The sequence below is a fragment of the Pelecanus crispus genome, chromosome 6 (genome assembly GCF_030463565.1).
Source record: "Pelecanus crispus isolate bPelCri1 chromosome 6, bPelCri1.pri, whole genome shotgun sequence".
Classification (NCBI taxonomy): domain Eukaryota; kingdom Metazoa; phylum Chordata; class Aves; order Pelecaniformes; family Pelecanidae; genus Pelecanus; species Pelecanus crispus.
The window spans coordinates 69,356,218-69,380,033 of NC_134648.1; the positions used below are offsets into that span (position 1 = coordinate 69,356,218).

The 23,816-nt window shown below is 44.1% G+C and overlaps 1 protein-coding gene across 2 annotated transcripts in view; it reads left to right on the forward strand.

Moving 5' to 3' along the window:
- Nucleotides 1-23,271, forward strand: part of SLC35F4 (solute carrier family 35 member F4) — a 125,871-nt gene extending 102,600 nt beyond the window's left edge. The window contains exons 3-8 of one of the 2 annotated variants that reach the window (XM_075712821.1): nt 3,534-3,831; nt 11,297-11,516; nt 18,234-18,359; nt 19,597-19,789; nt 21,384-21,473; nt 23,030-23,271. In XM_075712821.1, the coding sequence (XP_075568936.1) occupies nt 3,534-3,831; nt 11,297-11,516; nt 18,234-18,359; nt 19,597-19,789; nt 21,384-21,473; nt 23,030-23,271 (1,169 nt within the window). The remainder of the gene's footprint in view (nt 1-3,533; nt 3,832-11,296; nt 11,517-18,233; nt 18,360-19,596; nt 19,790-21,383; nt 21,474-23,029) is intronic. The other variant, XM_075712822.1, reaches the window with a different exon arrangement.
- Nucleotides 23,272-23,816: the final 545 nt, after the last annotated feature.

Below are 23,816 nucleotides of genomic sequence, written 5' to 3' on the forward strand. Positions count from 1 at the left end.
TCCGCTTTACTGCAGAAGTGTAGCTCAAATGAACCTGTAGGTATGGTGAACACTGTCTTCTTCACCATGATGTCCATCCATCACCAGCAGGGATGGGATGGGAGCAATTGCAATATGCAACCACAGGCCTGCGAGTCTGCTGAATTGTCCTGTTCAGGAGGAGAGAGCCGTTAAATGACTGAAATAATTCATCTGTCCAAGTCTTTGGAAGACTGTGTAGATACTGTGAGCAAAAAGGGGAAGAAGAACAGGTTGGATCTCCCTTGTATGCTGGAACTGTGGGAGATGAACCTTCCTCTCGTCACTTCACCGCTGATGGCAGCAAGCGTCAGCCATTTTCTTCTTGTGTTGGAAAATGGAGGGATCTTGTACTCCAGGAGTACTCTCTTGATGAAAACCCTCAGAAAAATACTGGAGGTGATTATGGCTGCAAGGAGTGGATGATACAGCATTTTGCAGTAAAGATCACACCTAAGATACCAGAAAACCAATTTTATTCTCATTTTTGCAGATAGCAGGCTGCAATAACTCTGTCCATGCTGGCACTAGGGTACATCCAAAATCAGAATCCATCTTCCCTAAGAAAGGACTTTAGTCCCCTTGAGAAAAGAGTAGTGCCTTGACATCATACTCTTCTAAACATTCATTTTGCATTTTTAAATTTCTCTTTTTATCCTGATCTTGCCTTCCTCATCAGTGAGGCCTAGGTAGGACTGACCTGGCAGGTAGGTAAACAAATGTAAAGAATATTATTTTCTAGGATGTGGTTGCCAAATAGTCAAAAGAGTTCCAAAGAAAAGCTGTAGGTTTTGGTTTTCTTCATCTCAGTCTTCTGAAAAATGACAGCAAAAGGCTTTTCTGTTACCATCTTGTCACAGAGACTTCACAAGCAAGAATTATGTTACAGACAAAAGGACCGTGCAGGGGTATTTCTACTAGCTGCCTTTCAACACAGTTTGCCATTGACCAGTGTCATCTCCATGTGTCTGCTGCAGTGTCATCTGCATTCCTTCCCTGTCCTTCCTTTTAATCCTTGTGGAGTTCTCAGATTGTTTCTGTGCTCTTGACAGGGTAAGTAAGGTTTGTTTCAGACCAAACTAAATGCAGACACCAAGGATTTCTACCACGTTGCTAATTGTAAAATGCTATCTACCAACCACTTTGGATGATCACTTTGTTTTCTCCACATTAGCATATCATTTGGTATCTGAACACAAGTGCTACTTTCCAGTTCAGTCCAGCCCCAGCTTCATGACTTGGAAATCCTTAAACCTATTTAGTATGAATTGTGTGCCTGCTCGCCATGTGCCTTTGAGTTCAAGCCCTGTAATTATTTTTAAAGATATTTCTTATTGTGTCCTTTTGGTTCTTTGGCCAAGATTTAGGTGTGCATATTCCATGGATTTTGCAAGCGACAAGCTACTATATCACTTTGGCTGGGGATCCATCTCAATTTCACTTAAATTAAATGTAAATATCTAGTCTAGGGAGAGATAAGTGCCTCCAGTGGGCTTAGATATATGAGGATAAAATCAGTTACCTTCTTTCTCACCATGCCTGTCCATTGTCATTATATATAAAGGGGCCCAAGACAACATGTTTAGTCTGAATACACAATTATTTGCTAACTGCATTACATGGGATGAATCCTAGCCATTAAGCACTTAACGAAAACTCCCCACTGTACGTTTAATCAGGCTAAAACTTCCATAGGTCTTTTAATTCAAGGTAGGACTTGCAAGAAGTGTATATTTCTGAGCCTTTCCTTAACATTCAAACCTGGGACTGTAAAATCCAAGTCAAATGCTAATGGTAGTGTCATGCATTGTAACAGCAATTACGTAGTTATTTGGTAATTGAAAAATAGAAAGCATGGATAAAGGTGCTTTAGTCTTCTATCATTGTATGATTATTGTAACTGTTAGCTGAAGAAGGACTAATTGCATGGTAGTCTTGCTTAGCAGGAAAACCTGCAAGTGGATGTTATATAATATATTCTTTTTAAGCCGTTCTAACTTGCAAATAAACTGTAATTTACCTTTTAATAGAAGATGTCAGTCATTATTAGTACCATAAAAATATCTATTTTCTCTCAGCAGCTAAAGAGAATGCTAAAATGATGCTTGCCTTTTCAGAGCTGTGTCTGATTATCCTCTGCATGTTTTTAATAAACCTGTAATTTTATTTAAATTCTTGATTCACCACTAAACAATGGAGCCGCAGAATACTGATTATTTTTAGGAAAAAAACACAGCATACAATTACAATTACAAAAAGCTCCATGTCCTGGTTAGGAAAATTCTTGATTGCAGATGTGCTCCCTGCTATGATGAATCATTTTTTAGATGTAACGTTGGTCTAATGTAATAGCTTTGAACCTCAGTTCGACATTTCTTTATGACTGCAGTAGAAACAGTGATATAAAAGGAAAGTAAACCTGAGTCTGATGAGTACCTTTTTCACATTTAAGTTGAATGTAGGACAGCGTATGCTCTCACTGCAGTGGATCTATAGCTCCTCTTAACATCAACAATTGTATTTTCTTATATATGTCACATCATGTGTTGATGCAACTGATAATTGATAGTTAAGAACAGCTGCAGGTCAAATGTTTAGCAGGAACTCCTGTTTCTTCTATCAAACCAATGTGATGTAGTCTAATGGAGTAAATGGTTGGAGCTTAATGCTGCCGCATGAGCTCGGGGGGCAACCGCGTTAGTGCTTCTCAGTATCCAATGCAGTTCAGCCCGTTGTTTTCAGCTGGGATCTGTGAAATCAAAATAGTCATGGATTGCATCTCTGGAAGATGTGTCTGGAGAGCAAGTCATCAGTCAGATTAAATTCTCTACACAGTCTGCACTTCGGATAGGAAATCTGCAGTGGTCTGCAGATTAGGTCTGAAAAGTGCTGTACTAAAATGGGAAATGACAACTTTCTGATTCCTCCTTGTTCCTATGTGTAGAAGTTTATTTCTAGGCATGCCAAGTTTCAGTTTTGTCCAGTTTCCTTTTTTAACTTAAAAAATGTAAATACACTAACTTGACTAAAAAAAGCCTTTCTCCGCTTGGGTATATAAAACTACAAAACTGTTTCTTTTTCCCCTCCCAGCTTGCAAATAAAAAAAGTGATTCTTGGGTTAAAATCTTGAATAATAAGAACTTGCTCCTGGCTTCAGATGTACTGATAAGAAAAGCTCAGATAGCTTTTATGTTGCGCACATGCACCACAGTTGACTTCATAATGTAGTTGGTTCCAAGGGTTGTAGCTCTGTTGTAGAGGTTTGGCTGACAGAACAGAAGAAGGGCTGATAAAGCAAACAGTGGCAACAGCTTAACCATGATGCTGTTACCTCAGGCCTCTGTATTGCGTTTGTTCCTATCCCCTTGAAATGACAGAGACAGTATTACTGATGTATTTCTTTGTGGGATTTCAGTGTTTGTGGGGCATAGAGGAATTCTAGGGAGAAGGCAAGAATTGTTTTGAATGTGTTCATTATGTGTACAACTCTTCTCTCTTTCTATTTCTTTTTCCAGGAGAAGAAGGAACACAAACGCACACAGAGAGCAGCAGCCAAGAAGCTGAAGGACAGACACGATGCCAGTCTTGCGCATCCACATTTCTCAAGCTTATCTGGAGATTCCTGATCATTTTGTCCGTCTCCTCCTCCTGGGTCGGGACCACGCAGTTTGTCAAAATCACGTATGAGACCTTTGACTGTCCTTTTTTCATGACTTGGTTCTCAACAAACTGGAACATTATGGTTTTTCCCATTTATTATTCTGGGCACCTTGCAACTGCACAGGAAAAACAGTCTCCAATCAAAAAATTCAGGTAGGCTTTATCGTGGCAATATCCCTTTAAACAATCTGATTTCTGTGGACTGAGATCCCTGTTCTTCTCAGTTTGACCCATGGTGTCAGAAGGCAGAATAAAGGTCACGCTGCAGAAAATCTCATTCATAAATAGCTTACAGAAGGCTAACAAATGAGTGATGTATGCTTGAATAAATGGATAATTGATTGTTAGAGGGTTTTTTTACTAATATGAAAAGGTCAATTTGCTTATAATCTTACTGTTATATCATCTAATATCTCTATATTTTGCGTTCATGTCTGGATCAGGCTTCCACTGGCCATTATTTAGTCTGTTCTGGTCCATTTGTGATAGAATGGTAGCGTAAAGTCCATCCAAAACAACTCGTAGTTGAGAAGGTGCTCAAAGCTGAGGAGATGGTTTCCATGAGGAAGACCATGGCTTGCTCTCTATGCTCAGCAAGTGTAGCAAGATGAAAACTGCTCTTTCCTTCTCCTGCTGGATCATAGTGTGGAAGAAGAGCATCCTAGTAGCCTTCTCTGCTCTCTTTTACATGTAGTAGGAATTAAAGCAGGTTGCAGACTCTTGGCTCTCCTCCTCCTATAGCTCTGAGGGTTAAGTTGACATAGCTGAGTGGCTGTCATCCTGAGGAAATTATGTGAAGGCTTTGTCCCATCTTCTTTCAGGCTCCACGTGGAAATACCTCTTCCTCTGTGTTCCGAACGCCAGGGGAAAATGTCTCTCTGACCCCAGCCTTTCCTTACGCCACGTGGCTGCGTGTTGTAATTGGACTGTCAACCTCAAGTGCAAAGGATTCGGTAGTACTAACCATAACATTGGTCTTCAGGGGTGGAAATTTGTAAATCCCTCTTCAGTAGCCACTGTGAAATCATAGAAATACAAGGTCCAACTACTAGCACTGCAGCAGGACCAAGCTGGCTTAGCTTCACCCTAGCCATTTCTTAAGAAAGCTGTATCTAAACTGTCCTCAGGGCTTGGAAGTACCGCCACTTTCTGGGACAATGCATTTCACGGTTCCTCCTCCACTTCCGTTACTCTACCAATCTGACAGTGAAGTAAAGCTGCTTTAAAGGATAGAGCTACATTCAGCTTGCCAAGAGATAACACACCTTGCTTCACAGGGCAGTTTTGAGCTGGGACCCAGTTCTGTTACTCCAGTGCAGACTTGCTTTGAAAACAATCTTGACTTCAGCAGAATTGTCTGTTCTGCAAGGTATTAGCCAGCGTGTGGCCCATACCTTGTTCCTGCTGACAGAGGGTTCAGCACAGCTGTCACTGAGCACACAGGGAATTCAATTTGTGACTGTCAGGCTGGAGTGTAGCAGGGCCAAATTCTTCCCTCATCTGCCTTTGCCAGGATCTGGGATGCAATTTGGCCCTAAATTATCATTTCTGTCAAATCAGCATGACTGAAATTGAACCGTTGCACTTAATTAACTGCTTCTCTGGAAACCCTGGTGCTTTGTACGGTAATGATGCCTTCATTCAGGTTCTTGCTGGAGTATTTGTGAGAACATTAACAGTGTCAGCTTGGTGTCTGGGTATGGGGCAAAGAAATAACAAATGCACAGCGGATAAGGACGAAGGTGAGAATAAATATCCCTGCGGATAGATCCTCTGCAGTTAGTTGGTTGGTTATATATACACTAGAGCAAAATTTCAGGCAAAACATTTGTGGCAATGCATAATAAAAGTATGCTTAAATAATTGATACATTTCCCAAGCTGCTAGGAGTTCAGCTTTTGAAGTTGAGGACATATGCTTACATGCCCAGAAGAATTTCTGCTCACACGGAGATGTGAAGTAGTTTTGTGAATGTGTGGAAACAGGAGACCGGTGTTAGAGCTGATGGGCCAACGGAAAGGCAACTTCCCAGGGTATTTCCTACTCCAGATATATCGGGAACTCACATTCCAGGGAGGAGGTAACTGCTGGCAAATACCAGCTTTATGATGGGGAGCAACTGCCTGGTCTGCACCGTGTTATAACTTGACAAATGAAACTCTTTCAGTTTGGGTTTGGGAATGTACATCTCGGATGAGTGCTTGATTTTCTGATGACTTAAAGAATTGAAAAGCATCATTTGTAGTTTTTAAATTCAGAGAGTTATAGACAGATTTAGTTCAGAAGGGATCTTTGGAAGTCAGTTAACCCAGCCTCCTACCCGGAACAGGGTTATTTTCAAAGTTGTTTGTATAATTGCTTGGCGTGTGTTCTTGATATTGTTCCTGTTACAAGGCTTGTTATTATATTTTTATAACATTTCTTGTTGCTTCATTCGCTGGTTTTATTTCTGTAGAGTAGCTAATTCTTGTCAATAAAGCCTGTCCTGTAGCGATTCCAGGCCTGCGTCAGAGCCCAGAGGTGATTTGTCTTTGTGTTTCTGGACGATGTAGTTACTCACTAGGAGCTTTAAAGACATATGACATTTTATCCAGCAGATATTCTCGGTGGATCAGAACAAACAGTGTCTATGATATCTTGGCAGAGATCAGTGATCAGGCGAGTGACTTGCAGAGTGCTGCCCCAGGTTGGTAAAGCTGTATAGAGTCACTGTTACTTTAATAAATCCCACTTGGACGGATAGAAGTCTCAATCTTCAACTTTGGATTGGCTTTCTGAAAGGTTTATAACCTTTGAGATTGTAAATTGTGTATTTCTTACCTTTCACACTTTACCTTAGAGATTAAATTTTGTGGTCTTAGAAACTAACTCAAGGTTATTACCTCCCTGCAGCATTTCAGTAAAGTATCTTGGTTGTCTTGAGGCAGAAGACTGGTATCCCCTCAGTATTGTAGATAAAAGGTATGTCCCACCTAAAGAGCTTAGAACTCTTTGCGTTAGCAGTGAATAAAATGATCTGCAACTCAGTAAGCTGAGCAATCGGAAATCTAACCCTGCCAGTATTTACCACAGCAGAAGACACTCCACAGACTTGGTGTAGGATCCTAATAGAGTTATGACTTGGAATAGCTGGATGATATTTTCAATGTCAATAAATTTTGCCTCCCTATCCACTGTCTTGGCTTCTCAAGAACAAACACTGTGACATTCAGCAGCTTTCTGCCAGAATATATCCACAGTATAATAGCTGAGGTTAGTCCTACAGGCACTGTGCAGCCTCAAGGCACTGGCTAGGAAGAGTGTTGGTAGGTGCAAGTTTAATAAATATGAACATGTTGGGAAGAGCTGGTTTCCTAGCAAGAAGGATAACAAGATGTGAGCATCACTTGAAGTAAAAACACAGCCATAAGTAGCTGATAATTTGCTGTCATCTGTCTTCTGCAAGTTTGTCACCTACAAATCTTTCCATCTATTTTGCAGCAGTAGCTCAGTCCAGCTTCCTCAGCCATGGACAGAATAGCACTGCAAATCTAGATCTTCACTGCAAAGGGCCTTTCAGAGGAGAGATGAGGATCTCTGTTGCTTGAAGCTGCTCCAGCCCCAAATGGCTGAACAGTAGGGAGGAAGACCAACAGCACAAAACCAAGGCTTTCCTTGGACCACTGCTTTTGGGAGGCAGCATGCCCATGGTGACACTGCTTATGTGAGAGGTTCACACACAAAGCTTCTGAGCAGACAAATACAGCTGGTCAGGCTCTTTCTTAATATTCAGACTTTGTTAGTCCTGGAAAACAATTCACCAGTTGCTTAACCACCATTACTCTGTTCCGTGTCTGTCTCCTGAAATGGAGCTGGAAGATACTTTATTGCAGCAGATGCCATCACTTAGATAGAAGGACCAAATGCCATAGTAGCAACTTGTGCTCACAAAAGGTCCCGCGGTGCTTCTCGCCACCATAATGTCACTGATGGCCTTGCCAAGTTTTAATCCAGGTGATGTACTTACATTCGCTGTATTCACGTTACCCCAGGTAGCATCTGTTAGCTCTGTTTTTTCTGGAAGCTGTTTTAAAACCAGCTGCTGCATGACATTCCAGAGGCTGCTGTGCGTCAGGGGTGAATAAACCCATTCTTCTGCAGGGGCAGGCATCAGAATAACTAAGAGGCACGCAAGCTATTTAGTGGGTGCCAGAGGCAAAGCTACATGACTGCCTGAGGTGCTGTAATTCCTGAGAGCATGGCACACTGCCCAGAGCTGATGGCTGAGGGCTACCTGCAAATAAAAAGAGCTATTTATGTTAGAGGGCAGGTTTTAAATAGACTTCTTCTGCATTTGGAAATAGTTTGTGTCATAGTTTCAGGGTCAGCTGCCCTTAGATATGTCTCTGCCTTTAAGTCAACAGCCTACAGATATAATTTGTATGGGGAGGGATCCGTGGAGCTTTCTCTCATGAGCCCAGGGTTTTTATCACTGTCATGCGATGACTCCTGCAAGTTTAATTTTAGTTGCATGCCAAAGAGGCTGAGTTAACCACTGAGCAACCAGCCCTCACAAAGCCCGAGGCAATCTATAGCCATGACTGGGAAAATAAAATATTCTTCCTATCTCCTCACTCGCTGAACATTATTCATGGAGTTCTCCTAGGCACGGAGGTGAATGCATCGGGTCTCTGTCTCACTCAGCACAACCCTGTCACAAGTCTTTGCTGATTATTTGTAACTGAGAGCTGAGGCACTGCTGGCCCCTGTTTTGTCTGGTCATTATACACTGCTGCGTGTGATGGAGGCTTTTCCATCTGCTTAAACAGCCTGGGGCCTGTGAAGTGTTTCCAGATTTCTTTTCCTAGCTGTGAATCTGTGCTCGTCCCTCCCACTGCTTCTTGGGAACTCAGAGATAAGTGACATTTGCAGCGTTGCCACAACTGCCTCTCCCAAATAGTTGACCAGCCCACAGAGTCCAACCCAGAATAATACAATAATCACTGAGGCTTCCTTCTTCCAAGGACTTGTAGTCAAGGCACTTCAGACTCCATCCTCCTGACTCTGCTCTGAGTTTGTCTGTGTGCAGACATCCCAGAGATCTGCAGGACAATGAAACCTGACCCATTCTGGCCCCCCTGCCTTTTTGGCTTTGGAAGCCACCCACCCTCCCCATGGATGGAGGAGCAGAAGCGCCGGGCTTATTCCCAGCATCTCCTTGCAGTGGGGGACCGCGATGGATGACAGGGGTATAATTTCCCAAGGCACATTTGTAGAAGAGCTTTTCCTGCCACCTTGCAGACTCCACTAGAGTGACGTGCTTGGATGGTTTTGCTGTTGCCTTTGTATGCTATCAGCATAGCACTGGGTACCTAACTGTGCCCTGCGTTACTGTAAGCAGCCCAAGCACCTTTCTCTCTTGTTTTAACACAGCACAAGCTTGTTTCTTCTAAGATGGGTCCTGACAGCTTCTGAGACAGGTTAGATTTACAACTGTGTAACGATCCAATCATGCATCAAAACCGATGGCAGAATTCCCACTGGGTTGGAGAGAGCAGGCTCTACACAGGTCTGTAGTTCACAGTGCAGCTCTGTTCTTGCCGGGAATGGGGCATCCTGGCTCTGGTGTCAGGTCATGGCATCACAGCCATGGTGCATCCAGGTCAGAGGCCACCTGTCTTGAACTGAGATGTAGTCTGAGCTCAGAATCACCCTCTGCATCCGCCTAAGTCTCATGGGGAGAAAGACATCTTTTAAACTTAAACTACTATATCTGCATGTCAACAAACATTTGAGTCTGTGCTACCAGTGAGTCCATTCTCAAAGAAACTCATCACCTTTAACTCCTGTTGAAATCAGCCGTACAAAAGCCTACAGTCAAACTTCAGCATTAATTTATTTGCTTTACTGAGTATTTTCTTTGCCTCTCAGATAAATGATACAAGCTATTCTCTTTCCATGTGTAACATTTCTGTTCAGATCTTTGGAGAACAGCCTGACTTCTGAGTATGTCTAGGTCAGCCAGAGTGAAGGAGATAATTAGCAGATCCACCTGCCTGAATGTTAACTTGTTGGACTCCCTGGCAGGGTTTGCAAAAGGCATCTGTAATTGCCAGAAATGACTGCTTTGTACCCCAGGTCATTTTACTGGCAGCAGGGAGTGAATGGTTATTAAGTAAGACATAGCTGATCTCATGTATTACATAGATGCTATTATTCTACTTTCCTCGAAACAAGAGTGATGTCTTCCATTCTTAATAGTAAAAAACTGCAATATTTTTAACAGCAGAATTCCCCAGAATTACTAAAAGTGGTTTAGGAGACCTAAAACCAATTCTGTCTTTAAAGGGAAAGCCAAATCAGGATGATTATTACATCGCCACCACCAACCCCCAAATAGCAAGTGTTTCTGACTTCACATTGCAGTGCATTCCTTGAAGTTGCTAATCAGTTCTGCATAATTAGTGTTTTAGCAATCTTCCAAACACAGACATTTTTGGCTGTGAATACTTTGGGGCCTCGAGGCCTCATGGCATTTAGATTAGTCCCTTAATGTAGCCGTGTAAGGATGTGTTGCAGTTTGATGGTACCTTGGCTCACTCCATTGGTGTTTGGGTTGTGTGAAGCGTTCACTTGTGGGACCTCTCATGTTTTAAATAGAGGTGTCAGAGAGCCTGCCATGTCAAGAAGTGAAGGATACCAGGAATATCTCAAGGAATCTTTTTAACCAATAACACAGACAGTAGAGTTGCTAAAAAACATCCTTCCCAGTTTGGGAAAGGTAGGGACATTTCAGGAGGGGTGCAGTGATGGGCCTTTAGTCAAGCTGCATGCTTAGCCTCCTCTTAGCCCCCACAGGCACCACTTTGCACAGGGGTGCTGTCCCCGAAAGCAGTGTCTTCTGAGCTGACCCTTCCCTTTCGTGAAATCCTCAGAAGCAAACGGCTCACAAACGGTTGTGTGTGACACAGTGTTTGGGAAGCTAGAGATTTTCTTTGCAATTCAGTCCACAAAGAAGCATCTCCAAGCAAACAGAAGTTTTCACTGTATAGTAAAATACAGCTGTTAAATGCCCTTCCCTTCCCCTTTCCTTTCTTTCCTTACACTGTTGTTTGACTGGCTCAGTCTCACTGGCCGATGGCTCTTTTTCCCACCACGGCGATGTGTCTGGCAGTCTTTTTGAGTATCTTTAGGCAATTCTTAAAGCTTAGTTGGCATTAGATTATGTTTCAATAAGAAGAAAAACAGGTTTTGGAGCAAAGCAAGAAAAAATTGTCAAGCTACAGAGAAAAAAAATTGCAGTTATAATCCCTCTGTTCATGGCCTCGAAGGCAGAGTCTGAGAACTGTCAGTGCATTACAGATAACCTTCATTTCTGTGTGTGAGTCCCTGGGATTATTGTTGCACAGAGTGTGATTATTCCAGGTAAGTTACTTCTTTCCTATTTGCAAAATTGCTGTTTTAAGAAGATTGTTGGTTATTTTCTCAATGTGAATTAAACAATAGATTCTTATGGGTTTGCAGAGTAGTTAGGAAAAGCACTTACTTGAAGGCGATAAAAGTCTAATGAATGTTTGTTGTGCTGGAGTGAATGCTAAGGAAAATCCTAGCTGAGTTTTAAACTCTTTTCTTTTCATAGGGAATGCAGTCGGATTTTTGGTGAAGATGGTCTGACGCTGAAAATCTTTCTTAAAAGGACTGCTCCCTTTTCTATTCTGTGGACTTTGACTAACTACCTGTATTTACTGGCTTTAAAGAAGCTGACAGCCACAGACGTCTCTGCCCTATTCTGTTGTAACAAAGCTTTTGTCTTCTTGCTTTCTTGGATTGTGCTGAAAGACAGGTTCATGGGAGCAAGGGTAATGGCATGCCTGATTTTCAACTCTCTCTTGTTTTCATAATTGCCCTTAAATCCATAAGCTATTGTGCTGCCATAGTACTGCTGCATTATGGTATGTATATACCATGAAACCATTTCTCATTTAATTTTGTGATGCAAACCTAAGGCTGAAGATCAGTTAGAAATCTCAGACCCCAGAGGTAATACGATGTGGGAATTTCAAGAAGCTATTACAGCTAAGTGTAATTTGATGAAGTAGAATAGGAGGATGTCCAGTTTCATATAAACCTCTTCTGTCTTCGATTACAGTGCTGAAGTACAGTCAATTAATTTTATTTTAAACTTTTTTGGTTCTAACCAAAGCAGTTTTATTCCTTGTTTGGGAAGATAGCTGTTTTCAGTATGTAATGTATTTTTCTTATGCCGCACTATTACTTTTTACATACACATATATGAATACACATGTGCGTGTGCCCAGTATAGTTTAAAAGGGACAGCAACTGTTTTGCATGATGGTCTATTTTGCACTAATGTGTTGTAGGACTCACTGACAGTAATATGGACCCTGCAAAAAGAAAAAAAAAAAAACAGAACTCGAGCAAAATGATGCACGCCTGGATTTGGGGGAAGGCAAACATGTTTTCTGTAATTTTACATACACAAATCTCCTAACATGCAGCAATTTAAACTGTTGACTTTATGACTTGGCTAAGGAGTAGCTAGGCCTTCTGCCAGTTCTGCTGATGCAGGCTGCCCCGTTGAAATGGCTCAGGGCCTAATGGTCGTGTTGGGTACAATCCTTATTGAAATATCAAGAACCTTGAACTTCATTAGGGACTGGCTGGGGCCAGGTTTGATGCCTAGGACCAGAAGGAGCCACCAGCAATTGGATTTAAGTTCCATGGAAAGCATGATTGATCAGGACACTCATCCGAGTGAGTTTGTTTTTTAAAAAATGAGCACAGCAGCTTTTCTCGATTAATAGTGTGATAGAAGGGTTCAGAAATGAAAGGCAAAGGCATCCTGTTTCACAGGCATCTGATCTAGCTCTTGGAGTAGCCACCAGCACACTGAACAGAGCTGTGTGCTTGCGGTTTGGGAATGGAAAAGGAAATTGTTTAAAGTAAAACAATTCCCCTGATTTGCTGGTGAGACAGAGCTGGCTGGGCAGTTAGTAATGGCACGGAGCCTGAGCACCTCAAGACACGTGTGCCATCACACAAGTGACCTCTTGGGTAGGGATCTGCCAGGGGTGGTTTGTTGGACTGGCTCACTGGAGGGTCTGGCCAGACCAGGCAAAGCTGAGGAGGTGAACCGGTGTTTCACAGACCTCAGCCATAGTGCCCTTGAAGGTAAGGACACAGACATTTCATCTTGCAGTGCTGAAGCCAGACATCTGTGTATCTATTTCATATACAACTTAAAATAGAGAAACATCAGGTGAATGTGACCTGCCCTCAGCCTGCTGATGACAAACTCAAAGAATAAGCAGGGTTTGAAATCCTCAGTCCTCTACAGAAATTAACAGGAACACTAACTTTGGAGGCTGTAGTTCCCTCCTCTGCCCCTTGATCATCTCAGGTTCCAGCTGAAAAAATAGGAAATTTTGTACCCTTTAAGCTAGTTTTTGTCTCAAAGCAACCTCCTTCTAGAAGAGGAGCATAGCTTTTGTATTTTCCTAGCCTACTCTCTTAAAGAAACTTAGATGAAAAGTACTAAAGCTGTTCTCAGTTATTAGTTATTTTTCACTGACTAAAAAAAAATGTTGCTATAAATATGCGTTAATATTAATGCTGTAAACACCATGAGGTCTGTGCAAGAAAAACCTGGCAGAAGTGAACAGCAAATCCTGCACATAAAAGAAACTGGTTTTGCTGTTAACTGGCAGACTCTGGATACACAGCACTGGAAAGGTAATTAGCAGCATTTTCCAGCAGCCCTCCTGCCAGAATAACACTTAATGATGTTAATAACCACGCAGGAGAGTGTTTGAGAACTAAAATACGACAAAGCAGCATGGACCCAGCCTTTTGTGCTTTGAATGCCTCTACTGCTTTGACCCCCCGGCCTCTCAGAGAGCAAGTGTAATTAGGTTATTTGGACAGCAAGGGGATGAAAAGAAATAAGGGCTTAATCATATACTCTGAGCCAGTGTTTCTGCAAAAGCACTCAGCACCCAGCAGCACGGCCAGTTTTTCAAAGCAGCTCAGCTCCTAGCAGCTCTTTCGGAGCTTCAGAGCCGACGGGCATGTCTGCGGCGCATCGGAGGTGGGGATGCAGCCGGTGCCTGTGTACCCGAGCACCTTTCATCCGCCTGGGCTCGAGAACCAGCAGCCATCAAGGCTCAGCGGGCTCTGCAGCACATTTCCCTGCCCGCCTGGTGTTGCTGCAGGCAGTCTCCAAACTGTCTCGGAGCAGCCAGCTGCCTGACGGCTCTCCGATCCCCCAGCTGCGTGCCAGCACACCGCTCCCGCACACCCCGGAAAGCAGCTGCTGGCCAGGCTGGGGGGCTGGATTTTCAGATGGACTGCCTAAAGACAAAACTGTCTTGATGGCCACCTTATGGTATGGCATAACCTTGGCCGTGGAAGCGGTGACTAGCTGTAGAAGTGCTGCTGGGGGCTCCGTGCAGAGGTCCGGCTGCCCTGGCTGGGTTCGAGCCGACCGGAGTGTGTGTTGTGCAGAGAACCACGTGCCCTCAGCAGTGATGCTGTAGCATGGGAAAGAGCTTGCACCCAACATGAGAGAGAAAAACGCCAGCTGGAGAAAGAGTATTCATATGAGGAGGACATATACAGCAATAGGTATGTAGCTGTTTACCTATAAAAGTAGTGCAGGTAGACCTTAGGTACCTTGAGCACCTACTGCCTTGCACAAGGCAACATAGCACAATCCCTGCCTGCACTGTAATCTTTGCTTGGACATTTCTGGACATCTCACAAATTAGTAACGTATCCCTGTTACACTGGGACTTCTGGAAGTCCAGACAGCTTTGGGTCGGAACAGGCACAACTATTTACAAGGCTTCATGTATTTGAGTAGTTCTGTTGTCTTGTGTTGCATAGATTTAGCTACATGCTTAAATGTTTACAAGTTTGAGCCCTCGGTTGTGTTTCATCTGTGAAGTCAAATTAATGCTTATTGGGTAGGTACGGAGTGGTCTGGGGACATTTCCCCCCCAAAAAAAAGGTTGGCTGTAGTCTAGAGGCAGGTTTCTTTACTACAGCACCTCATTTACTGCTGTGCTCCACATGGAAAAAAAAAATGCCCCTGAGTAAAATGTTGGTTGGCCTCAATCTCAACCAGGGAAAAAAAGGCGCGGGGAGGGGGAAGAGGCAGGCTAATGTTATTCCTTACCTAGGAGGCTCCGAAAGAAAGTTACTACCCTCTTCTGTTAATTAAAAGCCTTGTTTAATGAGCTGTCAGCTACAACAACCAGCTTCGCTTCGCTGTGACCTTGCTGCTTCTTGTCAGCTTCCAGAAGCCTGCAGGATGTGCTCTCAGGTTTCTAAAGCAAACGCACGACAATTGCTAGGCAGAGGTCAGCTGTGCTAATGCAGTGGTGTATAGTTTGCAGGAAGAGCTTTGAACATGAAACTTAAATAATGTTCTTGCTGTTTTCCAGTGTCAAGTCTTATTTATCTAATGTCTCCCGAGGTGATGCTCCATATGTGTCCATCATTTCAGTCATTGCAGGAAAAAGAGTGCCTGGCTTTCTAAATATTTGATTAAATTAGGAAACTGGCTCTCTGAATTTGGTGTAGTCAAACTGGGAAGATGTTTTTCCCAATAGAAAGAATCTTGTATTGGGGATGATGGATCTACTCATTTCCACAAATGGAAGGAGAGGACTCGCTGGGTCTGAGCAGTGAGTGCACTGAGTTAAATCTTGATCCTTTCCCTCTGAAGAAGGGGATGACTACATTGGACTTTTCTGGTTTGCCTTGTGGGAGACATTGCTTGAAATATTCCAGCTGAAATATTCCAGCTGACAGCTGAAATGCTACATCTGAATTTATGTACAAGGCGAGACGTCTAGTGCAGCCTGAGATGAAACCAGGCAGGCAGTGTAGCAGGACTTTTGGAAGAAGATAGGAGGGGCTGTACTGATGTCTGAGAGGTCCTGAGTGTAATTCTGGGCTTCAGCGGGTACTAACAAACTACTCGCTAAACCGAAGGCCAGACGGAGAAGCTCTGTAGGGACTGTTCCTGCTGAATGGGACTGAAATCCATTCTTCTAAGAGAATTTAACTTTGTTTTGCTCACAGGTCCTTGGGTAGATGTAAGCTCAGGGATCAAAATAAGCATTGCTGCATCTTGGGTGATGGTATGTGCATCCTGTGCCAGATGCACCCTGGCTTTTCAGCAGGGTGGACAGCAGAGGGTGATGTCTTCCAGCACTCCAGCTCACTTAAGGAGCGAAGGCCAGATTCCCATTCAGGCACTGGAAAATGCAGTGTGCTCCCCTGTCCTCCTCAGCAGCTCGCTGGTGAGAGCCCGAAGTCCAGAGATGGCAGCCTTGGATCCATGTCCCTCCTCTGGATGAAGGGACTCAAGCCCTTCTCCCAGGATGGCCTGACTGCTGGGATGTGTTATTCTGGGAAGGAGAGGAGGGAAGCCGTCTGCTCCCCTCTTGCTAAAGCCCTTCCACATCTCATCGAACCATTGCATTACGCCTGAGGGACTGTGAGTATGTATGTGACTCCAGCCCTTGTCATTAAGTTGGGGGACCTGGACTGCAAGTGCCATTTCATGGTGAATTTGGAGGTATCAACAGTACCTTCAGGTTTAGGTGACAGCTAGGCAGCTTTGTTGAACTGTGTCTTGGAGCTTGGATGTTTTAAACAGAAGTAAGGTGGGATGCAGACATGCACCGTGATTTGTGACTCTGCCTTCCGCACTCTGACTGCAATGCGAGGGGGGTACCCTTGTGCCTCCGTTGCTGGTAAAATAGGGCTAACGGTGAGAGGGAAGTACTTAAAGCTGCACCCAGGTGGTGAGCTCCCCAGTGAAGATGTTGGCCTGGATACCTATGGGATTTAGGAGCACTGACATTTTTACCTGTAGTCCCAGAGATTGGCTCCACCCTGGGAGTTGATTCTTGGTTCCCCATTGTCCCCCATTGCGTGGACACCTTTACCTGCGTCAGGCACATGTCCCCGTCCTGTGTGTCCCTTGAAATACGGTTTTGCTCTACTGACTGGCTCTGTTGAAATTGTTTTGTGGGATTTTTGTGCTTATTGTCTCAGTCTGACTCACATCTGCTTGGTATGAGTATCAGTGGGTTTTCTGGGACTCTTGGTAAAAGCTGTGAGATCTAAAAGTCAGGCTTCTCTGCAAAAGGGCACATGATTTGATCAAATGCCTGTAAAGTCTGTGGTGTGATGCATGTGAAGCTTAGATTTGTCTAGTAGTAAATATTTCTTAAATTAAGTTTAATGAGGTTTTCCAGGAAGCAAGTGTCCATCTCACATTGGTGTTGGCTCAGGAGTTGTGCCAGGGCTGCAGGAACAAGAAGGTAAAAAGCCCTGCCTGGCTCAGCGGTTATATTCGGGAGCCAGTTGGTGTGGCAGAGTTTGTAGAGTTTAACACTGTTGAGGTGAACCACATTAGTTTCATCCTTTGTATGAATGGGGAGAGCCTGCCTTGCCTATCCACTGGGGAACTGTGTGATTTAATGGATATCTGGGAACAGAAACAGGGTCTGAACCTAAAATGTTGCTGCTGATTGTGTAACAGCCAGCTTTGGGTACCTGCATTTGTGCATCTTCTGCTCTACATCCAGCTCTAGTATATGAACAGCCTTTTTTTAATGATAAAATGTTTAATGTAGTACTAATTTAAAAAAAAAATCTCTGTAGAAAAACCCCTGTCTTTCAGAAATGGGGCTGTGATTTTCCAGCAGTCTGAGGAAGCACATTTTCCTCTGCAGTCTAGGTATTCAGTGTTTCTGAAATTCAGACTCTTTATTTACCTGCTGAGGGACATTAGGTAGAGAAGGGGAGTTTTTCAAAGAATAAAACATGTCGGGATCCCTACCACTTCCTTAAGGTCCTTGGAGTCAAGACCCAGGATTTCAGATATGGTGTAGTTAATTATTTCTGTTCTTTTTCTTTGAAGCTCCTTAGAAGCTCTATCTGGGATTTTCAAATGAGGCCAAAAACCTAAGCACAAAGGTAAAGGCTTCATAAAGAAATTTGGTTCTGTCTGTCCAAGAAAGCTGTCAGGGCTGTTAGGAAAAACCATGCACAGCCGGAGCAGCCTGGAAGAGCTCCCAGTGGTAACGCTGGTTTTCCACAATATGGTGGTCATTCTCCTGGACTGGTGTCCAGGACGGTTGGCCATCTAAATGTTTGCATTTCAAGTCAAATTGGTGGTGTTGCTAACTATTTCTCTTGTTGTGTAGTAGAGCATAATGTCTTAAAATCTCTTGATCTTGGAGTCGTATCTGCAAAGTGGATGTTTAGCATTTAAAATGCTTAATGATAGATGTTCTGTCAGTAGGTCCCAGGAGAATTTGCAGTGCTATAGATCCATATCACTATCAGTGCATACACTTTCATTATGTTTTACATCTCTCCCAACCGTACATAATTTTCCCTATTTAAGGGAAAGCAAGAAAGCTTCAAGTCAGAGAAAGTAGCTAGTGACTCTCATTAAACCCCACGCAGCGATAATCTCTTGCCGTGTAATGAAATTGCACTGAGCTTTACATTGCTTTGCTTTGTCTGTGCAGATAGTTGCAGCAATAATGGCAATCACAGGAATTGTAATGATGGCATATGCAGATGGTTTCCAGGGTGATTCAATTATCGGGGTAGCATATGCTGTTGGATCAGCCTCTACATCTGCACTGTATAAGGTAGGTCATAACTGTTTATTAGTATTCTTATATTCTTTAACATTGGATGTTAAAAGCACAGGAGTACAAAGCAAATCACTATAAAATACATGTTTTATTTCATTCATCCCTCCTGCATCATTCATATTGTGACCAGGCGATGTCACGATGTCAGGAAATCTACTGTGAGGGTAATTAGCTGTTAGCTGCCAAATATTCAGAATGACTTTGCTTTATGAGCCTTTAATGAAATCTCCATTACTATGCTGCAAGTTTAGGATCGTGTTTTAATCATTTCCTGTCACCGCAGTTTATCGACACTATTTCGAAGGGGCTTGCCATATGCAGCAGGGAGGAGAGCCTGAATGCGGGTAGTGCCGCTTTCCCTGCGCAGGGACTGCTCGTCCCTGGTCTGCACTGCAGCTCTGCTGCGCATTCTGCGCTCGTGCTGGGCTTGGAGCCCCTGTGTGTGCCTGGTGCAGGCGACGCATTAGATACACGCAGGGCTTTGCCCCCTGCTTGAAAGTAGTGGCTGTGAAGATGAGGGATGAAGAGGGCAGGGATGTGTCTGAGAAACAGGTTAGGCTGAAGGTGGCTGTATTTATTGTCAGCTCAGGGAGGGTGAAGTGTGTGTGAAGAGAAGGAGAAGTTTGGAGTTACTTACAGTGGGATGAGAAGTTGCCTCCCAGCTTTAGACTGCGCTTGTCTCGCTGATAGATTTGTTGTGACCATTCACAAATCACTCAAGTGCATGGGATTTAGGCTCATGCAGGAGCAATCCTCCATGAAGCTTGTGCTGCCTGTGAACCTGAAGCGAGTCCCTCCAGGCTAGGCTTTCCTCTCACAGCAGGTTCATGCTGTGGAAGTCACTGGAGTCTCCTCACAAATCCTGACAGTGCCAAGCACAGCCCAAATCCTGTAACTTTTTGTTGCATGAATGGTGTTGTCCTTAGGTTCTTAGTCCCACTTGCTCCTTGTGGCATTTTGTGTTAAGCTTTGTTGTACAGATTCAACCATCCCCACTGTAATAACGTGGTATCCCCCTCTGTGCTAAAACACGGGAAAGGGCAGAAATTGGACCGAAGCTCCCCTTGCAAAACTCTTCAGCAGGAAAGGGCCAAGTTGTGGCACGCTGTCCTGGTCAGGGCTGTCCCCGTGCCCCGCTCTCCCCAAGAGAGCCGAGGACTCTGTGCAGGAAGGCTTTGCTTCCCACAACAGGCATGAAGTCTAAAACCCTCTTCTCTCCTCTCCCTTGCAGGTTTTGTTCAAAATGTTTCTTGGAAGTGCGAACTTCGGGGAAGCGGCTCATTTTGTTTCTACTCTGGGCTTCTTCAATTTAATTTTCATCTCCGTTACCCCGATCATACTGTATTTTACGAAAGTGGAGTACTGGTCCCCCTTCTCCGCTGTGCCATGGGGTTACCTGTGCGGAGTAGCCGGCCTCTGGTTAGGTATGTGTTTAAAAAATGTACTCATTTTTCTGCTCTTCTCCTCCTCCCCAATACAAAATTCACCTCAGGCACAAACAATTCACACACACACACCCCCCCGCCCAAGCATCAGAGAGCTCTCACAGATGAAATCTAATCCCAGTGCAAGCTGGTACTCCTTGAGAAATTACTCACATTTTTTCATAGGAAGCTTTAACACTAATATTAACAGCAGAGAATAAATAAGATACTAAATGTCCACTTTAGTTCTTTGCAGTCCTTCCGTAGTTTCATTGGTATTTCCCTCTCTCTGGCACAGCTTGACTGCTATAAATCCAATTCCAGAGCTGCATGTACGCAGTAGTTCTTGGCATGCTCTGTGAGGGGTGTGCACACTGACACGGGGACCCACAGCACTGGAGCAACTTTCCGTGGGTGCTGCCGGGCTCTGGGCAGAGCTTGCACAGCTTTGCATTAGCCTGCAAAAGCTGGTGCCATTTCTTCTCCTGCCGTCTTCACCTCCCCTCCGCTCTTACAACGCTCCCTCTTTCAAAGCCACGGTTGCTATTCTCTAGCCAGGCAGAGCAGCTGTTGGATTCAGCCCAGGGGCATTTTAATTTCCAGATATAACAACATCCTTTCCTTTAGTCAAGTGTCTGTTATTTCATAATTGAAGAGGTTTTTGTCTCCACTACAAGTATATTAAATGGAAACAAAGAGGATGTCATTGCCTGGTACATAGCCCACCTGCACAGCCATCCTGACACATGGTCGGGCTGACAGCTGAGGTGCTGTGAGCACCTTGAAACTGCTCTGTGTGTGTCTAAGGGACAAAAAGTAGGGATAACTTAAACCACCCAGAGATCTACCCAAGGGAACAACCTTGCGGAGCAGACAAACTTGCTCCTTTTACGTAGGGGACTCAGCAGCAGGACTGGGTGGTGGGTAACTGAGGGGGATCTTGGGTCCTAGGAGGGGCGAAGCTTGGGTCCTGCCACAGCACCAGCCCCTGGCTGCGAGACCTGGAAGAGCACCCTAGGGAATGGTATGAAAGGGAAGTTTTTGCAGTTTGCTTTTGGTCTCTCAAGGAAATGGAGCTGGCTGGGAATGCTGTCATGTAAAAAAAAAAAAAACAAAACAAAACAAAAAACCCAACCCATAAATTAAAGGTGTTGAACATTTGTACTTCGTCAGCTTTCATTTTGCCTTCAGCATGCCGGCAAGACCGTGGTCTCACTCTGATTTGTTTAGTTCACAGTTAATTTTATTGGCTAATTGTATTAGTGTCCTTTAGAGTATGAGTTCCTGCTGCTATCACCTTTGGTGTGTGGGGCCTTTCATCAGTGACATGTCCAAGACAAGGACAACACAGCCCAGCCAAAAAGGGAAGCTGGGATCACTTTCCTTCTGGTAGGAGGAGAAATGATGGCTTATAGCAGCAAAACCAGGGTGTTGGTATCTGATTAAAGCTTGGACAAAGCTGTGAAATACAAGTGTGATAACCTTGGTATTAGAGTTTGTGAAAGGATGTACAGCCCTCCCTCTTCCCTCCTGCAGAACTTCCCCTCATTTCACACTCATATGTAAAAAAATTATTTTCTCTGCTTATCCCTAGCTTTCAATATTCTGGTTAACGTTGGCGTCGTGCTTACATACCCCATTCTGATCTCTATCGGCACAGTGCTCAGCGTCCCTGGAAATGCAGGTACAAGTACATGGTTGTTGGTGGAAAAGTAAACACACAGGCATGCAGACAGCAGAAGCAGCTTATTGTCTAAATAGTCAAAATCTGTTGTCACATCATTTCAAAAGCAGTTCAGTCTCCTTCGGCTTCCATGGATGCTCCTGGTGATGGTGGATATTTCAGCTGGTGAAAGCCTTTTTTTTTTTGTCTTGCCTACTTTCTCTGGGAGTGACGGGATGCATCCGTACCACACAGAGGAGAGGGCAGGCTGATCCCCAGCCAGCAGCCCAAAGCTGGTTGCTGCTGAGATATGGCAGGGTCAGCGTGCTGCTGCTGCGGCTCAGCGCTGTGGTGGTGGCTTGCCATGCAGCAGCAGGGCAGGACGTATATGTAGAAGTTTACTCCACAGTCCTATCTTGTTGAACAGCCTCTGTCTCTGCTCTTCCAGTCTCATCCTCCACCCTCTTAGCCTTGCCACTTCAGGTATTTGAGCCAGTGTTGTGGCTTAACCCGGCAGGCAGCTAAACACCACACAGCCATTTGCTCACCCTCCCTCTCCCATGCGATGGGGGAGAGAATTGGAAAAAAAGGAAGTAAAATTCATGGGCTGAGATAAAGGCAGTTTAATAGGACAGCAGAGAAAGAGAAAACAGTAATATACAAAGCAAGTGATGCATGATTCTATGCACAATACAATTGCTCACCACCCACTGACCAATGCCCAGCCAGTCTCCGAGCAGTGATCGCTGTCCCCCGGCCAGCTCCCCCCAGTTTCTATACTGAGCATGACGTCATATGGTATGGAATAGCCCTTTGGGCAGTTTGGATCAACTATTCTGGCTGTGCCCCCTCCCAGTTTCTTGTGCACCTGGCAGAGCATGGGAAGCTGAAAAGTCCTTGACTAGTGTCAGCACTACTTAGCAACAACTAAAACATCAGCGTGTTATCAACATTCTTCTCATCCTAAATCCAAAACACAGCACTATGCCAGCTACTAGGAAGAACATTAACGCTATCCCAGCTGAAATCAGGACAGTATGTTTTCAAAGAAACATCTATTTTTAGGGGAATGCAGGTCAGAGCAGCGACACAGTCAGTACCTGTAAGAGGCTGCTGAAGGGCTCAGATGTGCTGTTGTTGCTGGTTGTGGAGGTGGGAGGCTGGGCCTGGAGGCATCGACTCCAGCTTTCTGACCTGCATGCTGCTCTCTCCCTATCACCAGTCCATGCAGCCCAAGGAAACATTATCCTGATGCATCCTGCTGTAGATGAAGAATTACCATAAATTGCCTTCCCTCTCAGAGCAGAAATGGAAACCTTGAGGCTTAGACCAGCCCTACAAGGCTTCCTCAGAGCCTGCATGAAGGCGGTGAGGGGACGTGGCACGTCCAGTACCACGCTCTCAGGCCAAAGCTGTTCTCTGAACTCAAGGAGCTGGTCACTCTAGAGGATTGAGCACGACATGGCCGCTATCACAGCCAGAGTGCAACACGCAGGTTACGGAGATGTGCCAGGCTGGTCTGATGCTGTAGATCACCCTGCTGCAGTTTTGACGGCATTGTTGTTTCTTCTTCACAGCTGTGGATCTGTTGAAGCACAAAATGATCTTCAGCGTAGTGAGGTTGGGAGCCACCATCATCATTTGCATTGGGTTTCTGCTGATGCTGCTCCCTGAGGAATGGGATGAAATAACCCTGAGGTTCATCAACAGCTTGAAAGAGAAGAAAAGTGAGGATCATGCTGACGACATCACAGACTCCAGCGTACACACAAGAAGCAGAAGTAGAGCTAATGGGACAGTGTCTATACCACTAGCTTAGGGCTGGTGGACTTTACCTGCACGCAGATGTATATTCTGTGAATATAGCTTAAATTTCCTCACTACTTGTATGCTTAAAAATGACATTTACTCTGAACTGGAGATGAACTGTAAGATAAGAGAAATACATCTATAATAAATGTTTACATTTATACGCTTATGAAGGAACGGGTGTAAATAACTACAATAAAATGTTTTGTAATCAAAACCATTTAAGCTTGTGTCTTACTGAACTGGCGCGGGTTTAAAATATCGATCAAGCCTACATTGTTTATCTTCTTTTGCTGGCAAAAGTAGAACCATTCTCAAGGATACAAATCTTGGATATTTCCAGCTAAATCTCAAAACTGACCATGTCGACTTACTTTCAGTGAGGTAGTGGTTTTGGAAAGCCATTTCAAATCTCTCCCGGCATTTTTGAGAATTCATTTCTGAAAGACGCCGATGTTCACGTTGATATTAGCAATTATTGTCAGAATAAATATTCTGTGATATGCAAAACACAAATTTTTTTTCATTAAGTTACGTTATTGTGAAATAACGTGA